Below are 22141 nucleotides of genomic sequence, written 5' to 3'. Positions count from 1 at the left end.
TCAGAGGGATACGGCACAAGGAAGTGCTGAGGGTTTTGGCAAAGGTTGGTATCATGACCGGTACAGGCTTGGAGGGCCGAAAGGCCTGTTCCTGTGCTGTTTTGTTCTTTGTTCAATCAAATCCAGCGACTACCCACATGTCACCCTCCCCCTCCTTCCATCCCAGTCCCTGGAGTTTGGAGACTGGGCTCAGGATGAGTAATGGCGGTCGGAACTCCCACATTCCATCGCGCCCGGAAAACCGCTCTATCGACCGCGCGGACGTGTGGCCCGGGACTACGCATGTCCGAAGGCGAGGTGAGCTGCGCATGTGCAGAAAGAGCCCGCCCTCTGACTTCCGACTGAAGTGTTGACCAATGGAAAGAGTTAACGAACCGGAAGGACTTTGGTCCTCCAACCAATCAGAGCGCGGGCTTTGTGCGGACGAACATTGAGCTTCACACAGACTGAAACCTCCTCCTATCTCCAACATCTGTGAGTAAAACACTTTCTTTTCTCCCCCTTTCCATTTATTTTCTAATTCTCACCTTCAATTGGTCACTTGCAGCAACTAAAGGGAAAGGAAGTGAATCCAGGAAGGGTGCAGACTCTGCAAAGCTTGGCCCAGGTCTCTCTCTCTCTTAAAGACATTGACATCCTTTGCTCCCTCAGCTTGACACATTTATTTGTCTGGCTAAAAGGACGGTCACTTTCCTAATGTTCACAATTAAAGGGCTGCTTTTCCCAGAAGGTGGCTGACATTTAGGGCAACAGTAAATTAATATCAGACAGAGATATGTCTAGTGTTATGGTACAGATTAAATGTATTTGTTTGATTCTGTAATAACGTATATTTATTACTATTTCTAGTCTTGTAATATAGTACTGAAGCTATGTTATATATTTCCAGACAAAGAGGCTGCATTCTCTGTCCCGCTACACCCATTTTCTGGTGTCGCGCTCCCCCGCCAGCAGCGGGATGCTCTGTCCCGGCTGACGGTCGATGGGGTTTCCCATTGTGAGCACCCCCACGCCATTGGGTAATCCGTGGGCGTGAGTGCGCTGCCGGCGACATGGAGGATCCTGCCCAAAGTCATTACGGCATAGAACAGGTCCATTCAGTAACTTGTCCATTCCGATTCTGTAGACCGATACATTCAATCCCATTTCCCCTCAATATCTCTGTTCCCCAGAAAGTTTATTTCCTTCATGTACCCATTCAATTTCCTTTTGAAATTGTTAATCATCTCTGCTACCATCAGGGCGGCACGGTGGCATAGTGGTTAGCACTGCTGCTTCACGGTGCCGAGCACCCAGATCATTGTGCAAATTCCAGACAGACATTCTCCCTGTGTGTGTGTAGGTCTCACCCCCACACCCAAAAAGATGTGCAGGTAGGTGAATTGGCCACGCTAATTTACCCCCTAATTGGAAAAAAATGAATTGGATACTCCAAATTTTTTAAATCACTGCTACCACCAACCTGAGGCAGGAATTTACAGCTTTTGGGGAACAACAGAGGAAAAAATATTCCACCGAAACTAGAATGATCTGTTCTTTATTTCTATCCTGTAGTGATGACGTTTGTAAACTCATTTTACAGGACATCAGAAAGTGAGGATTTGCAGACAGAAATCTCAAATTAAATCTCAGATCATGATCTGACAGAGCCACTTGATTCATTTGGGGCAGCACTGTAGCATAGTGGTTAGCACAGTTGGTTCACAGCTCCAGGATCCCAGGTTCGATTCCCGGCTGGGTCACTATCTGTGCGGAGTCTGCACGTTCTCCCCGTGTCTGCGTGGGTTGCCTCCGGGTGCTCCGGTTTCCTCCCACAGTCCAAAGATGTGCGGGTTAGGTGGATTGACCATGCTAAATTGCCCTTAGTGTCCAACAAATGTTGTGGGGGTTACGGGGATAGGGTAGATATGTGGGCTTCAGTAGGGTGCTCTTTGTCAGGGCCGGTGCAGACTCGATGAGCCGAATGGCCTCCTTCTGCACTGTAAATTCTCTATGATCAGGACATGATTATCATTGGCCTTTCAATCTAGAAGGAAAAATGTTTTTACTGTTCTGTCTTCTTCAAAAGGCTTTAAACATCAGCCTGACCAGAAAAAACTACCAAGACCCAAAACTACCAAGACTGTGGAAAGAGCTTTAACCAGTTACACAGCCTGAAAAAACATTGCACCATTCACAGTGGGGAGAAACCGTACTCACGTTCAGTGTGGATAACTCAGCTGATCATCAAACCTGAAGATATCATCGATCATGAAGAAACCGTGGAAATGTTGGGACTGTGGGAAGGGATTCTGCTACCCATCGGTGCTGGAAACACATCGACGTGTTCACACCGGGGGGAGACCGTTCACCTGCTCTGTGTGTGGGAAGGGATTCAGTCATTCATCCCACCTGCTGACACACCAGCGAGTTCACTCTGGGGAGAGGCCGTTTGCCTGCAGTGTGTGGGGAAGGGATTCTCTCAATTAACCAACCTGCTGACATACCAGAGAGTTCACTCCAGGAAGAGCCCATTCACCTGCTCTGTGTGTTGGAGGGGATTCACTCAGTCATCTAGCCTGCTGAGACATCAGCGAGTTCATACCGGCGAGAAGCCATTCACCTGCACCGTTTGTGGGAAGAGACTAACTCAGTCATCCAACCTGCTGAGACACAATGTCACTCACACCAATGAGAGACCCTTTAAATGCTCTGACTGCGGGAGTGGGTTCAAAAGTGCTGCAGATCTGATGATTCACCAGCGCATTCACACTGAGGAGAGACCGTTCAGCTGCTCTCACTGCACCAAAAAATTTAAAACATCATCAAACATGCGGGTACACCAGCAAGTCCACACTGGGCATAGGCCATTGACCTGCCCTGTATGTGGTAAGGGATTCAGTGATTCATCCCAACTGCAGAGACATTGCCGAGTTCACACTGGGGAGAGGCCGTTCACCTGCTCTGTGTGAGAAAGGATTCACTCAGTTATCCCACCTGCAGACACACCATGTCACCCACACCAATGAGAGACCCTTTAAATGCTCTGACTGCGGGAGTGGCTTCAAAAGTTCTCGGGAACTGGTAGCCCACCAGCGCATTCACACTGAGGAGAGACCGTTCAGCTGTTCTCTCTGCACAAAGAGGTTTAAAATGTCATCCACACTGCAGCAACACCAACGGGTTCACACTGGGCAGAGGCCATTCACCTGCTCCCAGTGTGGAAAGAGATTCACTCAGTTATCCAGCCTGCAGACACACCAGCGAGTTCACACTGGGGAGAAGCCATTCACCTGCTCTCAGTGTGGGAAGGGATTCACCCAGTTATCCAGTCTGCTGAGACACCAGCAAGTTCACAAGTTATTGTGAACCGGGCAGCACAGTAGCAGAGTGGTTAGCACAGTTGCTTCACAGCTCCAGAGTCTCAGGTTCGATTCCCGGCTTGGGTCACTGTCTGATTCAATGATTCATTGGAGGAGTTAGATTCTGCTGTTATTGCTGCTGTTAATCACATCCAGGACTGAACCATGTTCATAATGGGAGGGTCGGTGGGTTTCTTTCTGTTGGACTGGCCGGTCTCACAACTTTGCTTCCAGTGGGCTGATGCTCTTTGAGCCTGGGAGAGCACATTTCCACTGAAATGATCCACAAAAGCTGAGGAAGGACATTTATTTTATTCTGGATAGTAAATATTTCCCCCCCCCCCCCGAACAGACAGATATAACATAAATACAGAAAGAACTGGAAAAATACAGCAGGTCTGGCAGCATCTGTGGAGAGAGAAGGAGAGGGCGTGATCTCATGGAAAAGTTTCAAAGTGTTATTTGTGGCCAGTTAGTTGTGAGTTTCTCCCTGACTCTGTTGGCGAGTTCTCCGCCGCTATTTAACCACATTTAGTCACTTTTTTGGGCCCTGGGGAATTTCTCCCTGGTCAGGCCCACACTGAGAATTATCTTCATCACTGGGGAGCTGAACTCGCCGGTCAGACCGGCTTCGCACAGCTCGGCCCACCGTTTGGAAAGGGTGGCCCTGAGTAAGTGGTGCAATGGTTAGCACTGCCGCCTCACGGTGCTCAGGACCCGGGTTCGATCCCGGCCCCGGGTCACTGTCCGTGTGGAGTTTGCACATTCTCCGCGTGTCTACATGAGTCTCACCCCACAACCCAAGGATGTGCAAGGTAGGTGGATTGGCCACGCTAAATTGCCCCTTAATTGGAAAACAAAATTGATTTGGATACTTTAAATTTATTGAAGAAAAAAAGAAAAGATGCCCCGATCTGTGCTTGAAGGTTCCCACACCCCCACCCACGAGCAATGTCACTTCCCACACACTTGCTGTTATCCTACACCCTCCCAAGTGAGGACCCCCACTGTGGGGTTACCGAGGACCTCCATTTTCAGGCCTTCCATGTCTGTGTGGACCAGTACTGAACAGCGCCTGCCTGGGGTTTCCCTGGTGACGCCGGTAGATGCTGGGAGCTGATAGATCCTGGGTTTTAAACCCAGATAAGTGTGCGAGGCTCGATCCCGCCCATTGTGGGCGGGATCCTGATCGCGATGCCTTGCGAGATCCGGTTAGATCTCATGAGGCGGGAAGCCTGGGGGAAGCCTCTCCCAGCATCTACTGGCTGCAGAGGGAAGCACTGCACAGAGTCAACTCTACCTCCACATGCGCGAGGCTCAACCTAACGCAGCTAAAAGTGGTACATAGAGCCCCCTTGACCAGAAACTGAATGAGCAGGTTCTTCCCGGAGGTGGAGAATAGATGTGAACAGTGCCAAGGAGGCCCGGCCAACCGCACCCACATGTTCTGGTCTTGCCCCAGACTTGTTGGGTACTGGGCAGCCTTCTTCGAGGCAATGTCCAAAGTGGTGGGGATGAGGGTGGAGCCATGCCCGAAAGTGGCGGTTTTTGGAGTATCAGACCAGCTAGGTCTATTCCTGGGGAGGAGGGCAGACATCCTTGCCTTTGCCTCCCTGATCGCCCGCCGGAGAATCCTGTTCGGCTGGTGGTCAGCAGCACCACCCAAAGCTGCAGACTGGCTGTCCGACCTATCGGAATCTCTCCAAATGGAGAAAATCAAATTCACCATCCGTGGGTCAGAAGAGGAATTCCACAAAACATGGGAGCCATTCACCCGACTGTTCCGAGACCTGTTTGCAGCCAACACATAAATAGATAAATAGCCAGTAGCCAGGGAGAAATATCCAGAAGAAAAAAAAGAGGAAAGCGAGGAAGGGCCAGGGTGGGGTGGGGTGGGGTGCAAGGTAAGGGAGCAAAACCCAGCAAGAAAGAATGTGCGGTAGCAGTGAAGAAGGGGGGGGGGGTGAGGGAGAGAGGAGCTGGGAGGGAGGGGGAGTCAGGGAGAGAGGAGCTGGGGGGGGGGGGGGCGGGGGTGGATAAGGAGGATTGTATGCTGAGCAAGACAGCGACAGACTGTAAATAGAGAAACCTAAGAAGAAACCTTTGTGACTGTACAATAAATGACAACGAAAGGCAATGTATACAATATTGAAAATGCCAATAAAAAGATTTTTTTTTGAAAAAGAAGGCAGGGAACAGGCTACAGATAAATTAAAGAGAAACTATTTGTATCCAGAACATTGTGAACATCCTTTTACTCTGGTTGTCTTTGATCATCAAATCATTTTCTGTATTTTTAACCATGTTCTGCTTCATTAATAAACTTTTATCAGTAAAAATATTTGATTTTTCTGAACTTTTCATTAGATTGATGCACTTTAGGGAAAGTGGGTGCGAGGGGTTGACAGGCTCTTTAACAGAAAGTGAGTCCCTCTAAGGTAATTGGCAAAGGAGCCAGAGGGGAATTTTATTTTTTGACACAGTGAATGGTTCTGATCTGCCTGAAAGCAGATTCAATAGTATCTTTCCAAATGGTAAATACTTGAAAGGGAAGAATTTGCAGGGCTGTGGGGAAAGGGCAGAGCAGTTGGATGAATCGGAGAGTCCTCTCAAAGAGCTAGCAGGCACACGATGGGCTGAATGGACTCCTCCTGCAGCCTGTGAATCTGAGGTCTCCTGTTTTTGTACAGGTTAAAAGGGATAGATTTTATTGCAGCCTCTTCCCTGCATATGTATTTAAAGGGACAAATTTCTCTTTAGCTCTGAGTGACCGATACAACAATTGGTTGGAGGCCCATTTCCCAGTCAGTCCATCAGCACCTTGCTGTCTCTCTATTAGTGCGACGCCCATGGCAGTTTCCCAACTGGTGCGCAGGCCCCGCTATTCTCAGCTAAATCGGGCAGGAGATACAGAAGTCTGAGAACACGCACGAATAGACTCAAAAACAGCTTCTTCCCCGCTGTTACCAGACTCCTAAATGACCCTCTTATGGACTGACCTCATTAACATTACACCCTGTATGCTTCATCCGATGCCGGTGCTTATGTAGTTACATTGTATACCTTGTGTTGCCCTATTATGTATTTTCTTTTCTTCCCATGTATTTAATGATCTGTTGAGCTGCTCGCAGAAAAATACTTATCACTGTACCTCGGTACACGTGACAATAAACAAATCCAATCCAATCCAATTCAGCCCACAGCGCCGTCACCTTCATGTCATTGACATGAGCAATAGACACAGAGAAGTGCCTGAGGCTCAAATGGGAAGTTAAAACTTGTGTCTCTAAATCAACACTTGAACAGTTATCAGTCAAACATGTTATTTATACTGGGGTTTTTATTATTAGATTTAGGCACTTGAGGCAAAAGGTGGGGGTTTTAAAGGGTAACTTTCCCTTTCTAACTTTGTATTGTCGATAGTGTTGGCTTTGGCTCAGTGGGCAGCTCTCTCACCTCTGGGTCAGAAGGTTGTGGGTTCAGGTACCTGTGGACAAAAAACACATCCAACATTCCTCGTCCCAGCACTGAGGGAATGCTGCACTGTCAGAACAGCCTTCTTTCAAATAAGATGTTAAACTGAGGCCCTGTCTGCCTCTCTCAGGTGGGCGTAAAAGTTCCCACAGCCACTATTTTGAAGAAGAGCAGGGGAGTTATCCCCGGTGTCCCGGTCAATATTTATCCCTCAATCAACATCACTAAAAACAGATCATCTGCTCATTATCACATTGCTGTGTGTGGGATCTTGCTGTGTGTAAATTGGCTGCTGTGTTTCCTACATTACAACAGTGACTACACTTCAAAAGTACTTCATTGGTTGTAAAGCACTTTGGAACATTCTGTGGGCGTGAAAGGTGCTATACAAATGCAAGGTTTTAAATTGAAGATTTAAGTTATCTGATCTTGTTATCTGTAACTCAATTGTCTTCAGCCACACCCAACTTACCATTTAATAAATTCACTTTGGTTCAGACAATACTTTAACCAATTAAGACAAAGGCAGAATTCTCTGGATAGTAAATTTAAAAATAAGTTTATTAAATGAAAAAGGTTTACTGAATAACTTTAAGACATTGACTTTTACAACTTCATGTGGGTGATCAGTCTGCAGAAGCGTAACCCTCTCTGGCTCTTTCTTTGACAGTAATTCTTGTGGAATTCAGCCTCGGGACTCTGGCTCCTTCTTTGACAATAATTTCCTTGGAACTCGGCCTCGGGAGTCTTCAGTACTTGGCCAGCAAGGAAGACCTTCAGAACCTCTACTTTTATCCCCAAAGTGACCATTACCTCACGTCAGAGTTGGGTCTGTTGTAACATGACAATTGGCCAATTTGGACACTAGATTAATTTAAGGATCCCCAATTATTGACTCCACCTTCTCTCATTATCTCAGACAGGAATACAATAGAACTGTTTCATACTATCCCTTTATCTGATTCCATACAATCCCTTATTCATACAGTTTCAAATGTTGAGACTAATCAGAGTTTGAAGGTCTCTCTTGTCAGTACATTTATCCACATTGCACTTTCTTTATACACAGCAATTATCCTTTGACATTTTTACAGCAAATGAGAATCAGGGCACGATCTAATGGCCACGATGCGCAAGGCGCGAATCCAAGTGCGCCAGTTAGATCACAGGAGAGCCGAAATTGGGCACCAAGCGCCAATCGGTTTCCGATCTAACCGGCCTATTCCCACTGGCCGGATTAAGGCCAATCTCCATCCCGTTAACGGGAAGGACCCCCTATCTAAAGGCTTGATTTAAGCGACTCCCCAGTCGGTCACATGGACGCCGATGAGTATTGGCCCCACACAGACATGGGCCAGGCATCATGGTACCAGAGGGGTTTCCGGGCCATTGGAGGCCCCTGAGTGGTCTGGGATAGGGCAGGGTGGCCCCCCTGGCCAAGCCCCTGGAACGTGTACACCTTGGCACTGCCAGACTGGCACCTTGGCACCGCAAACCTGGGTATTTCACGCTCTGCCCATTCATGAAGATCATTCATAAAGACGGAGTCTTGATTTTGTGCAACAACCATGTCTTTCTCTCCATTTCAAATCCCCTGTGAAAATCCAAACACAGCGTATTGTGAAATTATTAGATTTAAAACAGAACGAGTTGTTGGAATTCACTGCCTGACAAAGGTGCAGGAAGTAAATTCAACTGTAACTTTCAAAAGGGAACTGGACAGATTCTGTAGGAAAAGAAACTTGCCGGGCGATGGGACGAATTAGATAGTTCATTCAAAGAGCTAGCATGGGAACGATGGACAGAATGGCCTCTTTCTGTGCTCTCTGAGACTCTTTTGCATTTGAAGAACAAGGGAAAAACCTGGAAGCCACTTCCTACGATGCGGGTAGAAGCAGAGATTTTGGAATGTTTCCCAAAGGGAAATTGGATGAGCTTTTGAGGGAAATAAACTGACAGGGATATGGGGATAGAACGGGGCAATGGTTTGATCTACAGAGATCTACAAGTTGTAAATGTTTGGAATTCTCTACCCCAGAGGGCTGTGGAAGCTCAGTCATTGAGTATGTTTAAAGCAGAGACTGACAGATTTCCAAATCCCAATAACACAAAGGGATATGGGGATAATGTGGGGAAAAAGGCATTGAAGTGGATGATCAGCTATGATCGTACTGAATGGTGGAGCAGGCGCGATGGGCTGAATGGCCAACTCCTGCTCCTATGTTCCAATGGTACAATGATAAGCAGGAAAGTAAATTGTGAAGAGGAGATAGGAGGTTAAAAAGGTATATTTTAAATGAGCGGAAAAAGATCTGCCAAATGGAGAATAATGTGGGAAAATGTGTGATTGTCCATGTTGGCCTGAAGAATAAAAAGCTTATTATCTAAATGGTGAGAGATTGCAGAGCTCTGAGATTCAGAGGGATCTGGGTGTCCAAGAGCATGAATCACAAAAGGCGAGTATACAGGTACAGCAAGTAATTAGGAAAGCTAATAGAAAGTTATTGTTTATTGAATACAAAAGTAGGGAGGTTATGCTTCAGTTATACAGGACATTGGTAAGACCACATCTGGAGCACTGGGTACAGTATTGTTCTCATTTAATGAATGATGTAAATGTGTTGGAAGCAGTTCAGAGAAGGTTTACTGGACTCATACCTGGAATTGGAGGCTGGTCTTATGAGGAATGATTGAGCAGGCTGGGCTTGTGTCCGATGGAGTTTAGGTGACTTGATTGAACCGTATAAGATTCTGAGGGGCCTTGACAGGGTGGATGTGGAAAGGATGTTTCCTCTTGTGGGAGGATCTAGAAATCGAAGTCACTTTAAAAGTAACAACTTGCCCATTTAAGGCAGAGGGTTTGGAGTCTTTGGAACTCTCTTCCTCAAAGGGCAGTGGAAGCAGAGACTTTGAATATTTTGAAGGCAGGCTGGATAGATTCTTGAAAAGCAAGGGGGTGAAAGATAATAGGGAGGGTAGGCGGGAATAAGACCATACTAAGACCAGACGTAATAGGAACAGGAGTAGGCCATTCGGTCCTTCCAGCCTGGCCCATCTTTCAATCGGATCACAGCTGATCTGAAATTTTTCACGTTCACTTTCCTGCCCTTTCGCTGTAATTCTTGGTTCCCTCACTGACCAAAAATCTATCTTGGCCTGAAGTATACACAAGGACTCTGTCCCCTCAACTCTCAGTTTTAAAGACTCTCAGAAGACTTTCCTCCTCATCTCAGTCTTAATTTGGCTCCTCTTTATTCTGAGAGGATGCCCTCTGGTCCTAGACTCTCCCATGAAGGGAAACATCCTCTCAGCATTTACCCTGTGAAGCTCCTTAAGAATCCTGTATGTTTCAATGAGATCACCTCTCATTCTTCTAAATTCCAATGAGTAGAGTCTCAACCTGTTTAACCTTTGCTCCTAAGACAATCCCTCCATACCTGGGATCATCCTAGTGAACCTTCTCTAAACCTCCTCCAATGAAGTAACATCTTTCCTTAAATAAGGGGACCAAAACTGCTTTCAGTTCTCCAGATGTGGTCTCACCAGCACCTTGTACAGCTGCAGCAAGACTTCCCGACTCTTATACTCCAACCCCCTTGGAATCAGGGCCAACATTCCATTAGCCTTCCTGAATACCTGCTGCACCTGTCTGCTAGCTTTCTGTGTTTCGTGCAGAAGTCCCCCAAATCCCTTTGTGTTGCAGCTTTCTGCAGTTTTTCTCCATTTAAATAATACTGTTCTTTTGTTCTCCCTTCCAAAATGAACTTCACATTTTCCCACATTATGCTCCATGTGGCAACTTTTTGTCCACTTGCTTAACCTATCAATATCTCTTTGAAAACTGTTCGTATCCCGCTCGCAACTTGCCTTTCCACCTATTTTTGTGTTGTCTTCAAATTTGGGCACAGTACGTTCGCTTCCTTCCTCCAAGTCATTAATATAAATTGTACACAGTTGCGATCCCAGCACTGACCCCTGTGGAACCCCACTGGTTACAGGTCACCAACCTGAAAAAGAACCCCTTATCCCCACTCGCTGTTTCCTGCTCATTAGTCAATTCTCTATCCATGTCAATATACTACCTCCAACTCCATGGGTTCTTATCTCATGACTTAACGTTTTGTGAGGTACCTTGTCAAAGGCCTTCTGAAGTTTAAATACAACACATCTACCAGTCCCCCTCTATCCACTCTGGTTGAAACGTCCTCGAAACACTCTGATAAATTAGTCAGACACGGTTTCCCTTTCACAAAGCCATGCTGACTCTGCTTGATTAGATTATGATTTTCTCAATGTGCTGCTAATACTGCCTAATAAATGATTCCAACATTTTTTTCAACAATAAATGTTAGGCTAATCGTCCTATAGGGTCTCGTTTTTTGCCTCCCTCCCATTCTGAATCGGGGGGTTGTCACATTGGCAGTTTTCCAATCCTCCGGTGCTTCTCCAGAATCCAAGGATTTTTGGAAAATTACAATCAATGCATCCACTATCTCTGTAGCCATTTCTTTTAGGATCCTAGGATGCAGCCATCCAGGGGACTTATCTTATTCCCATCGGTTTGTCCAAAATGACTTCTCCAGTGATGGTATGTAATTGCTCTCTCCGTATTCTTTAGTATTAATGGGATAGTCAAAGTATCTTCCACCATAAAGACTGATGCAAAAAAATCTGTTTAACTCCTCTGCCATTTCCTTGTTCCCCATAACTGACACAGCGGCATGGAGGCACAGTGGTTAGCACTGTTGCTTCACAGCTCCAGGGACCTGGGTTCAATTCCCGGCTTGGGTCACTGTCTGTGCGGAGTCTCCACGTTCTCCCAAAACTGCGTGGGTTTCCTCCCACAAGTCCCAAAAGACGTGCTTGTTAGGTGAATTGGACATTCTGAATTCTCCCTCTGTGTACCCGAATAGGCCGGAGTGTGGCGACTGGCGGATTTTCACAGTAACTTCATTGCAGTGTTAATGTAAACCTATTTGTAACAATAATAAAGAATATTATTACTATCGCCTCAGATTTATTTTCTAAGGGGCCTCTGTGGAGTTGAGGTTTCAATCAGATCAGCCGTGAACTTATTGAATGGTGGAGCAGGCTCGAGGGGCCAAGTGGCCTACTCCTGTTCCTAATTCGTATGTTATCACATCCTTTTTAATAGATTGTAGCATTTTCGCTCCTACTGATGTCAGGCTAATGGGTCTGTGGTTCCCGTTTTCTCTCATCCTCCTTAAATATTGGGGTTACATTTACCACCTTCCAATCTGCAGGAATCATTCCAGAATCTATAGAATTGTGAAAGATGATCACCAATGTATCCACTATCTCTACAGCCGCCACTTTCAACACTCTGGGATGTAGAGCATCAGCTTTTGGAGATTTATTAACTTTCAATCCCATTAATTTCTCCGGTGGTACTTTTTCACTAATACTAATCTCTTTCATTCCCTCGTGCTCACTGGTCTCTTGGTTCTCTCGTGTATTTGGGACAATTTCTGTATCTTGCTCCGTGAAGACAGACACACATTGTTTAGTTTCTCTGCCATTTCCTTATTCCCCATTGTAAACTCTCCTGTCTCTGCCTGGAATGGACCCACATTGGTCTTTGCTAATCGTTTCCTGTTCACATTCCGAGAGGAGCTTTTCCAGTCGGTTTTTATGTTTCTCCCCAGTTTGCTCTCATATTCTATTTTCTCTTTATCAGTTTCTTGGTCCTTTGCTGAATTCTAAACCAAGTTCCCAATCCTCAGGCTCACTAATATTTTACCCACTTTGAGTCTCCTCCATTGATCTAATAGAATCTTTAACTGTTCTTGTTAGCCACGATAGCTTCATTTTGCTGTTTAATTTTTGCTTCTTAAAGGAATCTATATTTTATGTAAATAAAATGTGAGTGGTTGCCTGTCTATTGTCATACAAAGAACAAAGGACAGTACAGCACAGGAACAGGCCCTTCGGCCCACCAAGCCTGCTTGGATCATGATGTCTGTCTAAACTAAAACCTTCTGTGCTTCCAGGGTCTGTATCCGTCTATTCCCATCCGATTCATGTATTCGTCAAGATGCCTCTTAAACGTCACTATCGTACCTGCTTCCACCACCTCCTCCGGCAGCGAGTTCCAGGCACTCACCACCCTCTGTGTAAAAAAAATGTCCTCGCACATCTCCTCTAAACTTTGCCCCTCACACCTTAAATCTATGTCACCTGGTAATTGACTTTTCCAACCTGGGAAAAAGCTTCTGACTATCCACTCTGTCCGTGCCACTCAGAATTTTGTAAATTTTTATCAGGTCGTCCCTCAACTCCGTCGCTCTAGTGAAAACAATCCGAGTTTATCCAACCTCTCCTGACAGCTAATACCCTCCAGGCCAGGCAACATCCTGGTAAACCTCCTCTGTACTCTCTCCAAAGCCTCCACATCCTTTTGGTAATGTGGTGACCAGAATTGGAGGCAATATTCCACGTGTGGCCTAACTAAGGTTCTGTGCAGCTGCAGCATGACTTGACAATTTTTATACTCAATGCCCCGACCAATGAAGACAAGCATGCCGTCTGCCTTCTTAGCTCCTTATCCACCTGCGTTGCCACTTTCAGTGATATGTTTATTGTAATTTCCCCATCTACCACAGACAACTTGCCCCTCATACCGTGACAGTTTCCTTCTGCGAGAAACACCCAGATAAATTAGACAAAAGAACCCTGTAACCACCATAGCCCATCTTCATGGCAACGTGGCTGCTTTGGGAACTAAATATCTTCCAACCTGCAAACACCTTTTCATTCTGTGCTCCTCGTCAAACTTGGAACCAGGTAATCGCAACTAGCCTCAAAAATGGTCAGCCCACCGGAGGCAGAGGTGTTAGACCGGCCAGTCCAGCAGAAAGAAACCCTCCAATCATCACCATTCACCAGATGTCAGAATGAACAAAATGCAGTCCTGGATGTCAGTGAGAGCAGAAACAATAACAACGGAGCCAACATCTGTAATTTATTGTGAACTTGTTGGAGTCACAACAGGTACGATGAATCACAAAACCCCTTCCCCACATTGAGAGCAGGTGAATGGTCTCTCCCCAGAATTAACTCGCTAGTGTCTCCGTAGTTGGGACGGTTCATTGAATGTCTCCCCTGCTCAGAGCAGGTGAATGGCTTCTTCCAGGTGTGGACTCGCTATTGTTCCCGCAGGGTCTATGGATGTCTGAATCCCTTCTCTCACTAAGAGCAGGTTAACGCTTTCTCCCCTGTGTGAACTCGCTGGTGTCTCTGCAGGTTGGATAACCGAGTGAATACCTTCTCACACTGAGAGCAAGTGAACGGCCTCACCCCAGTGTGAACTCGCTGGTGTCTCTGCAGGCTGGATAACTGAGTGAATCCCTTCTCACACTGAGGGCAGGTGAACGGCCTCTCCCCAGTGTGAAATCGCTGGTGTCTCTGCAGGCTGGATAACTGAGTGAATCCCTTCTCACACTGAGAGCAGGTGAACGGCTTCTCCCCAGTGTGAACTCGCTGGTGTGTCAGCAGGTTTGATGAAGTAGTGAATCCCTTCTCACACTGAGAGCAGGTGAACGGCCTCTCCCCAGTGTGAACTCGCTGATGTATCCGCAGACTCGATAAAGCAATGAATCCCTTCTCACACTGAGAGCAGGTGAACGGCCTCTCCCCAGTGTGAACTCGCTGGTGTGCCTGCAGGTCGGATGTTTGAGTGAATCCCTTCTCACACTGAGAGCAGGTGAACGGCCTTTCCCCAGTGTGAACTCGCTGGTGTTTCCGCAGGCTGGATAACTCAGTGAATCTCTTCTCACACTGAGAGCAGGTGAATGACCTCTTCCCAGTGTGAACTCGCTGGTGTTTCCGCAGGCTGGATAACTCAGTGAATCCCTTCCCACATTGAGAGCAGGTGAACGGCCTCTCCCCGGTGTGAACTCGCTGGTGTGACTTCAGGGCGGATAACTGAATGAATCCCTTCCTACACACAGAGCAGGTGAATGGCCTCTCCCCAGTGTGACTACGTCGATGAGCTTCCAGCTGAGATGGAGCACTAAATCCCTTCCCACAGTCCCCACATTTCCACGGTTTCTCCATGTTTTGGGTGTCCTGGTGTCTCTCCAGGTTTGACAATCAGTTGAAGCTTCGTCCACACACAGAACACGTGTACGGTCTCTCCCGCTGTGAATGGTGTGATGTTTTTCAGGCTGTGTAACTGGTTAAAGCGCCTTCCACGGTCAGTGCTCTGGAACACTCTCACTCGGGTGTGTGTGTCTCGGTGCTTTTCCAGTCACACTGATGGTTAAAAGGTTTTGAAGCCGACAGACGAACATTTCTCCTTCTAGATTCAAAGTCCGGTGATATCCACTTCCAAGGAATTGAGAGACTCAGCCAGATTGAGGCGTGACGTTTGATATTTCTGTCTGTAATTCTTCCTCTTCTAATATCCTGTAAAAACAATTTACAAAAGACATCACAGGATAGAAATTCAGTACAGATTATTTTTATTTTCTATGGAACATTCTTTCTTCTCTCATTCCCCTAAAACTGTAATTCTCCACCCCCCACACTCTCCCTCCATTCTCACTCTGCTGTATCTAATATTCACCCTCCCAATTCTCCTGAAGGTGCTGATTCAGGCTGATTGACAGATCCCTGCTCACTGCTTCCTGTCCTGGGCACAGAGATCATAACAAATAGGAGCTGCTGTTGGCCATTCGGCCCATCGAACCTGCTCATTTATTCTGTGGGATCATTGGCCGATCTATGTGAGCGACATTATCCGTGTTATTGACCAGAGGCTGAGTGTGCCGACTCAATATCTGTGAGCGCATGAGGCCGAGCTGTAAAACACCATTAAGAGGCTCGATGATCCGGAGGAGAGAATCCTGAACGTTGAGCAAGATGCCTCCTCGGCGGAGGCAAGAATTAAATCCTTGGAGAACCAGCTGAGTGGCGTGGAAGAAGCCTGGCGGACTTGGAGAACCGAGGGTTAGAGAAAGAACATCCGAATCGTCGGCCTGCCAGAAGGTGTGGAGGGTGAGGCTCCCGTTAGGTTCTTCGAGGATCCGGCTGCCACGTTTTCTCCAGCTGGATGTGAAGCCTGGGTGTTTCAAATTAGAACGGGCATTGGATCCTGTCTTTGAGACCAAGGGATAGTTTTCATCCCAGGCCTGTAATCATTCACTTCCACAACTTGAAAGATAGCAGTAGGTCCTGGAGACGGGTAAGATGAGGTGGGACCTGGCTCCATAAGGAATGAGGATTTTCCATATTCCAGGATTTTTCAACAGCAACGCAAACGAAGCATCGAGGCTTTGATGAAGTTCGAAGGGAACTGAAGGCTGTGGGAGTGAATTCTGTCGCTTTATCCTGAGACTCTGAAAATTATATTTGACATCTCCGTCAAGACTTTCGATAATCCGACTACTGCCTTGGCCTTCATTAAATCCACGAAGTTCAAGGATCGGAGCGATGATTTGCAGCTCGGACTAACTGAGGCTCTAATCCGGACTCTTTCCCTATCATGGTGTTGGTGTCTGAATTTGTTATCTTTTATCCTGTTGAAGGGAGTTGTTATTCTGTGAGGGCCGATTGAATGTCTTCTTCTCCTCGAGTGTTACAGGGAATTGTATTATCTTATCTCAGTTATGGTAGATGTGCCGTGTCCTTATTATCCGTTGTCTTCTATTATCCGAGCGTTAATCATGGCAGAACCGAGTGGTTACGTTGCTGAAGGGTGGGTGGTGGATGCAGGTCTTCACGGGTGGGTCTAAAATGCGGGAGGGGCATTCGATCCCCATTCCCTTGTTGGCCCTTCTTTTCTTCTAATTTTGGAGAAGGTATCCTGAGGGTAACAACAGTCTGGCCGTGGGGTTAACCCTCCGGGTCCTCAGTCTTATTGAGGAATGTCCCCTTGGATCTATGGTGGTGGTGATTCTTTTGTATTTTTGTTATTATGGGAGGGTTTATGTGTTGTTGACTTTATCCTACTCTGGTACAGACGGGGCTTTTATCCGTGAAAGGAGCAGTTTGGGGAGACTTTGGTGCCTCTGGTGTAAAGTGAGTTGGAGGAGGGGGTAATGGCGCACGCCCGATTGTGGTGTGAAAATCTGTTCCTGTTCTCTCTGTCGCCTAACTAATGGCAGCAGTTAATCTGCACATTTTCTCAGAGAATGTACGGGGCATCCATCACCCTATCAGAAGGAAAAAGATCCTCTCCTTTCTTAAGGAGAAAGTCAACATAGCTTTATTACAGGAAACCCATCTGGATTATGAGGAACACTTTAAATTGAGGTGGGATTGGGTGGGGCAGGTTTTTTCAACTCCTTCATCAAGTAGCAGAGGTGTGGCAATCCTTATTAATAAAAATATCCCTTTTAAGGTTGAAACCTGCACCAAGGACAAAGGAGGTAGATATGTGATCATTGGAGGTTCGGTGCATGGAGATGTTGTTTTAATAATGAATGTTTATGGACCCCCAAATTACTCCCCGGGGTTCATTGCAAAGGCTTTTGTATATTTTGCAAAGTTAGCTTCGACTAACTCTTTTGTGGTTGGCGACTTCAACGGCCACTTATATCCTCTGACTGATCAGCTCCCGGTTACCAGGAACCCCCCAACACTGCAAGCTAGGGCTTGGCATCGGCTTGTGAGGAGGTGGGTTATGTGGATGTTTGAAAGAACTTTGCATCCAAGGGGCGGAGATTTTACCTTCTTTCCAGACCTACATCAACGCCACACCAGAATCGACAACTTTCTTGTGCCGGGAGCATCGTAATCGCAGACCTTCCCCCGTTTGTCTGCACTTTTTGCTTGAGGGCTCACCCCCAGGTTGAGAATGTGGAGGTTTGATGCTTCCCGGATAAGAGACGCTTCATTCACTGCGCATTTTAAGTTCTTCCTTTTGGCTAACTCGACCCCCAAATTCCCCCCTCCATTTTGTGGGAGACAAGTAAAGTTTATGCTCGGGGGCTGATAATTTCTTACACTGCTAATAAAAGGTACAGAATGCTGGAGAACCAGCGGCTTCTGGAGGTTTGTTTGGTGAAGGCGGTGGAGAATCATATGGAGGGCCCGAGTAAGCTTTGCTGAAGGAGGTTAATGCAGCAAGAGGAGTTTTGGACTCCCTGTTGACTCAGCAGGTCGAGTAAAGTTGACAGTTTGAGGGAGAAGTTGTACGAGTTTGGGAAAAAGCCGTGCAAATACTTGGCCCGTTTGACAAAGAAAAAGGCCGACTTTCGGGTGATTCCCAAAGAGATCTCAACCCATCCTGGTGTGGGATGGAGGTGTCGAGAGCTCTTCACTTCTTTCTCAAAAAAAGAGGCCTTAACAATTCCCATCCACCACCACTCTTCTCCGCCAGGCTGAACTTGTTTTATCTCTCAATAACTTCTCCTTCAACTCATCCCACTTTCTCCAAATCAAAAGTGTAGCAATGGGTCCTCGCTACGCTTGCCTTTTTATGGGGTATGTGGACATTCATTGTTCCAGGCCTACCCAGGTCCCCTCCCACAACTCTTTTATTGGTACATCGATGACTATTTTGGTGCCACTTCATGCTCTCGTCTGGACCTGGAAAAATTCATCAACTTCGCTTCCAGTTTCCACCCCTCTCATCACTTTCACCCCATCCATCTCAGACGCTTCACTTCCCTTGATCTTTCTGTCTCCATTTCCGGCAATAGACTATCTACTAACATCCATTACAAGCCCACTGACCCCCATAGCTACCTGGACTACAGCTCTTCACACCCTACATCCTGTAAGGACTCCATCCCTTTCTCTCAGCTCCTTCGCCTCCGTCGCATTTGCTCCGACGATGCCACTTTCCAAAGTGGTGCTTCGAAAATGTGTTCCTTCTTCCTCAACCGTGATTTCCCACCTACAGTTGTTGACAGGGACCTCAACAGTGTGCAGCCCATCTCCCGTGCCACTTCCCTCACCCCCTGCCCTCTCTCCCAGAACAAGGATAGTGTCGCCTCATTTGCACATTTCACCCCACCAGCCTCCGTATGTAAAGCATAATCCTCTGCCATTTTCACCAACTCCAGCATGATGCCACCACTAAACATATCTTTCCTTCACTCCCGCTGTCAGCATTCTGCAGAGACCGCTCCCTTTGGGATAATCTAGTCCACTCCCCCACCATACCCAACACCTCTCCCATCACCCACGGCATCTTCCCATGCAATTGCAGAAGATGTGACATCTGCCCCTTTACCTCTTCCATTCTTTACATCCCAGGCATAAAGCACTCATTCCAGGTTAAGCAGTGTTTCACTTGCACCTCTTTCAATTTGGTCTATTGCATTTACAGTTCCCAATGTGGTCTCCTCTATATCGGAGAGACCAAACGTAGACTGGGTGATCGCTTTGCTGAGCACCTTTGATCTGTGTGCATTCAGGACCCTGACCTTCCCGTAGCTTGCCATTTTAACACAAGACCCAGCTCCCATGCCCACATTTCTGTCCTTGGCCTGATGCAATGTTCCAGAGAAGCTCAATGCATCCTGGAGGAACAGCATCTCATCTTCCGGTTAGGGATGCTACAGCCTTCCAGTCTCAACATTAAATTCAGCAACTTCAGATGATTAGCTCTACTATGTTTTCATTACATTTCATTTTACCTGTCTTTTAATTTGTCTTTCTTTCTTGATATATATTTTCCTCCCCAACCATATCCCCATTTTCCTTACAATTTCTCCCCTTTGCTTCCCCCTTCCCCTCATTTTACCTATTTACCACCCATGACCCCCTTCTCCCCACACCTGTATCTGTCGCACCTTACCCTCAGATTTTAGTTTCTCTGCTGTTTGACCTTTCACACCTTTTATCCTCCCTGAGGACTGCTATTTGCACTCTTTTTCCTTTGTTTCTGTGGCTATGACTCATCTTTCATTCCCTCACCCTACCGTATAAATATTTTCCACTTTCTATGCCCTTTATCATTGACAAAGGGTCATCTGGACTCGAAATGTCAGCTCTTGTCTCTCCTTACAGATGCTGCCAGACCTGCTGAGATTTTCCAGCATTTCTCTTCTGGAAATATATAACGTAGCTACAGTCCTATATTACACAACTAGAAATAATAATAAATGTGCTTTCTTACAGAACCATTAACAATATATCTAATCAGCACCATATACAAACACCAGACATATCTTTATCCTACATTAATTTACTGTCCCCTTAAATGTCAACCATATCCTGGGGAAACCAGCCCTTTAATTGTGAACATTAGGAAAAAGACCATCCTTTAGCCAGACAAATAAATGTGTCAAGCTGAGGGAGCAAAGGATGTCAATGTCTTTAAGAGAGAGAGACCTGGGCCAAGCTTTGCAGAGTCTGACCCTCCCTGGATTCACTTCCTTTCCCTTCAGTTGCTGCAAGTGACCAATTGAAGGTGAGAATGAGAAAATAAATGGAAAGGGGAAAAAATAAAGTGTTTTACTCACAGATGTTGGGCACACTCTATCTGAAGCTCAAATTTCATTCGCACAAAGCGGGAGGACCAGAGTCCTTCCGGTCCTCCAATCTTTCCATTGGTTGCTGGCCGCCTAAAGACAATGGGCAACGGATGTCACGTGTCATGGATGCCCATTTGACCTCAATGGGAAGAACCGTTACTGCGCACGCGCATCTTCTCCTCTCCTTTGAACATGCGCAGTCCCTGGCCGCCACCGCGCGGTGGATGGAGCGGTGTCTCCGTCGAGGGGCCCTATGGGAGATTCAGCCGCCGTTAACCATCTCCAAACCAGTCTCCAAACCCCTGGGACTGGGATGAAAAGTGGGGGTGGAGTAGCAGTGCCCCCATTCCGGACACAAAGTACATGTGTGTAGTCACTGGATTTTATTGTGACGCCCCTTAGCACAATTTTTTGTTAACTTCAGGTGTAAAGATTTAGACATATTGGGGAGAGCAATAGGTGAGTGTGAAACTGAACCCGAGAGTCAGCACCTTCAGGGGAGGAGAATTGGGGGAAAAGCAAGAGGAGGATATTGAGATGAATTAGTGTTGCAATTAATAGGGAGGGAGTGTGTGGAGGCAGAGTCAGAGAGATGTAGCATTTTCTGTCACATGATCATGAGCTTGGACAATTTTATCAAATCATTTGTGAAACTTGGATTTACAATGTCCTTGTGAAATTGAATTACATTAAATGTGCTGTATAAATGCAAATTACTGTGTTGTCGAAGACTGACACTTGAGCTCCTCCACTATCCTGAACACCTGCTAGAAGGTCATGAACAGTCTATTTAACCATCTTATTTACACAGATCAGCCCAGCCCACCCATTCTCAATGAATCTGCTGTTCTCAGGCTCCCTTGCAACTCTATCCCTGATCTGATCTCAAGTGCGAACAAAGCATTTTTGTCTTCAGATTTTTAGTGTGTGAGGTTAAAACTATCAGGAGACGATGAATAGGGCGGGTCACTCCTCTCTTCAAAATACAAGGCTGAGGGACTAATGGAGGCCTGTAAATTATGAAAGATTTTGATACACATGGAGAATGTTTTCACTTGTAAGGGTAAGAGCAAAATGAGAGGCTATCAAGGTGAGACTATCTAATCAGGAATTCAGGAGAAATTTCTTCCCCAGTGAGTTGTGGGATTGTGGAACTCGCTACCACAGGGATTGGTGGAGGTAAATATCATCGATATATTTATGGGTTGCTGGATGAACATGAGGGAGAAATGAAACAGACGGATATATTGATAGAGTCAGATGGGAAAGCATAAGAGGAAGCTCAAATGAAGTATAAACACTGGCATGGATTGGTTGGGCGTTTCTATGTTGTATATTCAATGTAATTTAGCCTGGTATTGCCTTTAACTCTCACATAGTCGATTCCGGGTGAACAAGAGACAGAGTCTCCCAGAAAAACATTTCAGCTTATTATTTCCAGCTATTGTCCAATTAATGCCTCTTGTCAGCCAGGTGTCCGTGTGAAGAGTCAAGGTATTCAATTCAACTACAAAGAGCTCATGTAATTTGTACCAATATATCTTTGAAGGGCAGATTTTTTTTCAAATGAGCTGGATCAGTTAAATTTAATATGTTTCAATCAATTCTTAAAAGTGCTTAATTATCAGTCTTACTCAAATCGGAGAGTTTGTTTTATACAAGACAAAGTAAACACTGGGATCAGCACCCCATTCACCATCTACAAGTGGCACGGTAGCACAGTGGTTAGCACCATTGCTTCACAGTGCCAGGGACCCCGGTTTGATTCCCGGCTTGGGTCACTGTCTGTGAGGCGTCTGCACGTTCTCCCAGTGTCTGCGTGGGTTTCCTCCGGTTGCGCTGGTTTCCTCCCACGAGTCCTGAAAGATGTGCTGTTAG

The 22141-nt window shown here is 46.3% G+C and overlaps 2 protein-coding genes across 2 annotated transcripts in view; both read right to left on the bottom strand.

Annotated features, from left to right (window-relative positions):
• LOC140418062 (uncharacterized) overlaps positions 1-22141 on the bottom strand; it is a gene marked incomplete at its 5' end in the record, with an annotated part of 122606 nt that overhangs the window by 72696 nt on the left and 27769 nt on the right. The window lies entirely within an intron of this gene.
• On the bottom strand, positions 13777-20319 carry LOC140422480 (uncharacterized). The gene is made up of 2 exons (XM_072507502.1): positions 20252-20319; positions 13777-15242 (listed from the first exon to the last, which is right to left on the bottom strand). The coding sequence occupies exon 2, from the start codon at positions 14889-14891 to the stop codon at positions 14025-14027; it is 867 nt and encodes a 288-aa protein (XP_072363603.1). The 5' UTR covers positions 14892-15242; positions 20252-20319; the 3' UTR covers positions 13777-14024.

This window comes from Scyliorhinus torazame, chromosome 5 (genome assembly GCF_047496885.1).
Source record: "Scyliorhinus torazame isolate Kashiwa2021f chromosome 5, sScyTor2.1, whole genome shotgun sequence".
Classification (NCBI taxonomy): Eukaryota; Metazoa; Chordata; class Chondrichthyes; order Carcharhiniformes; family Scyliorhinidae; genus Scyliorhinus; species Scyliorhinus torazame.
The sequence above is the reverse complement of the archived record's forward strand: the minus strand, read 5'-3'. Positions and strand labels throughout refer to the sequence as shown.

Excerpts from the sequence above, each read along its gene's own strand:
- LOC140422480 (XM_072507502.1), bottom strand. The coding sequence starts at position 14,891 with ATGGAGAAACCGTGGAAATGTGGGGACTGTGGGAAGGGATTTAGTGCT.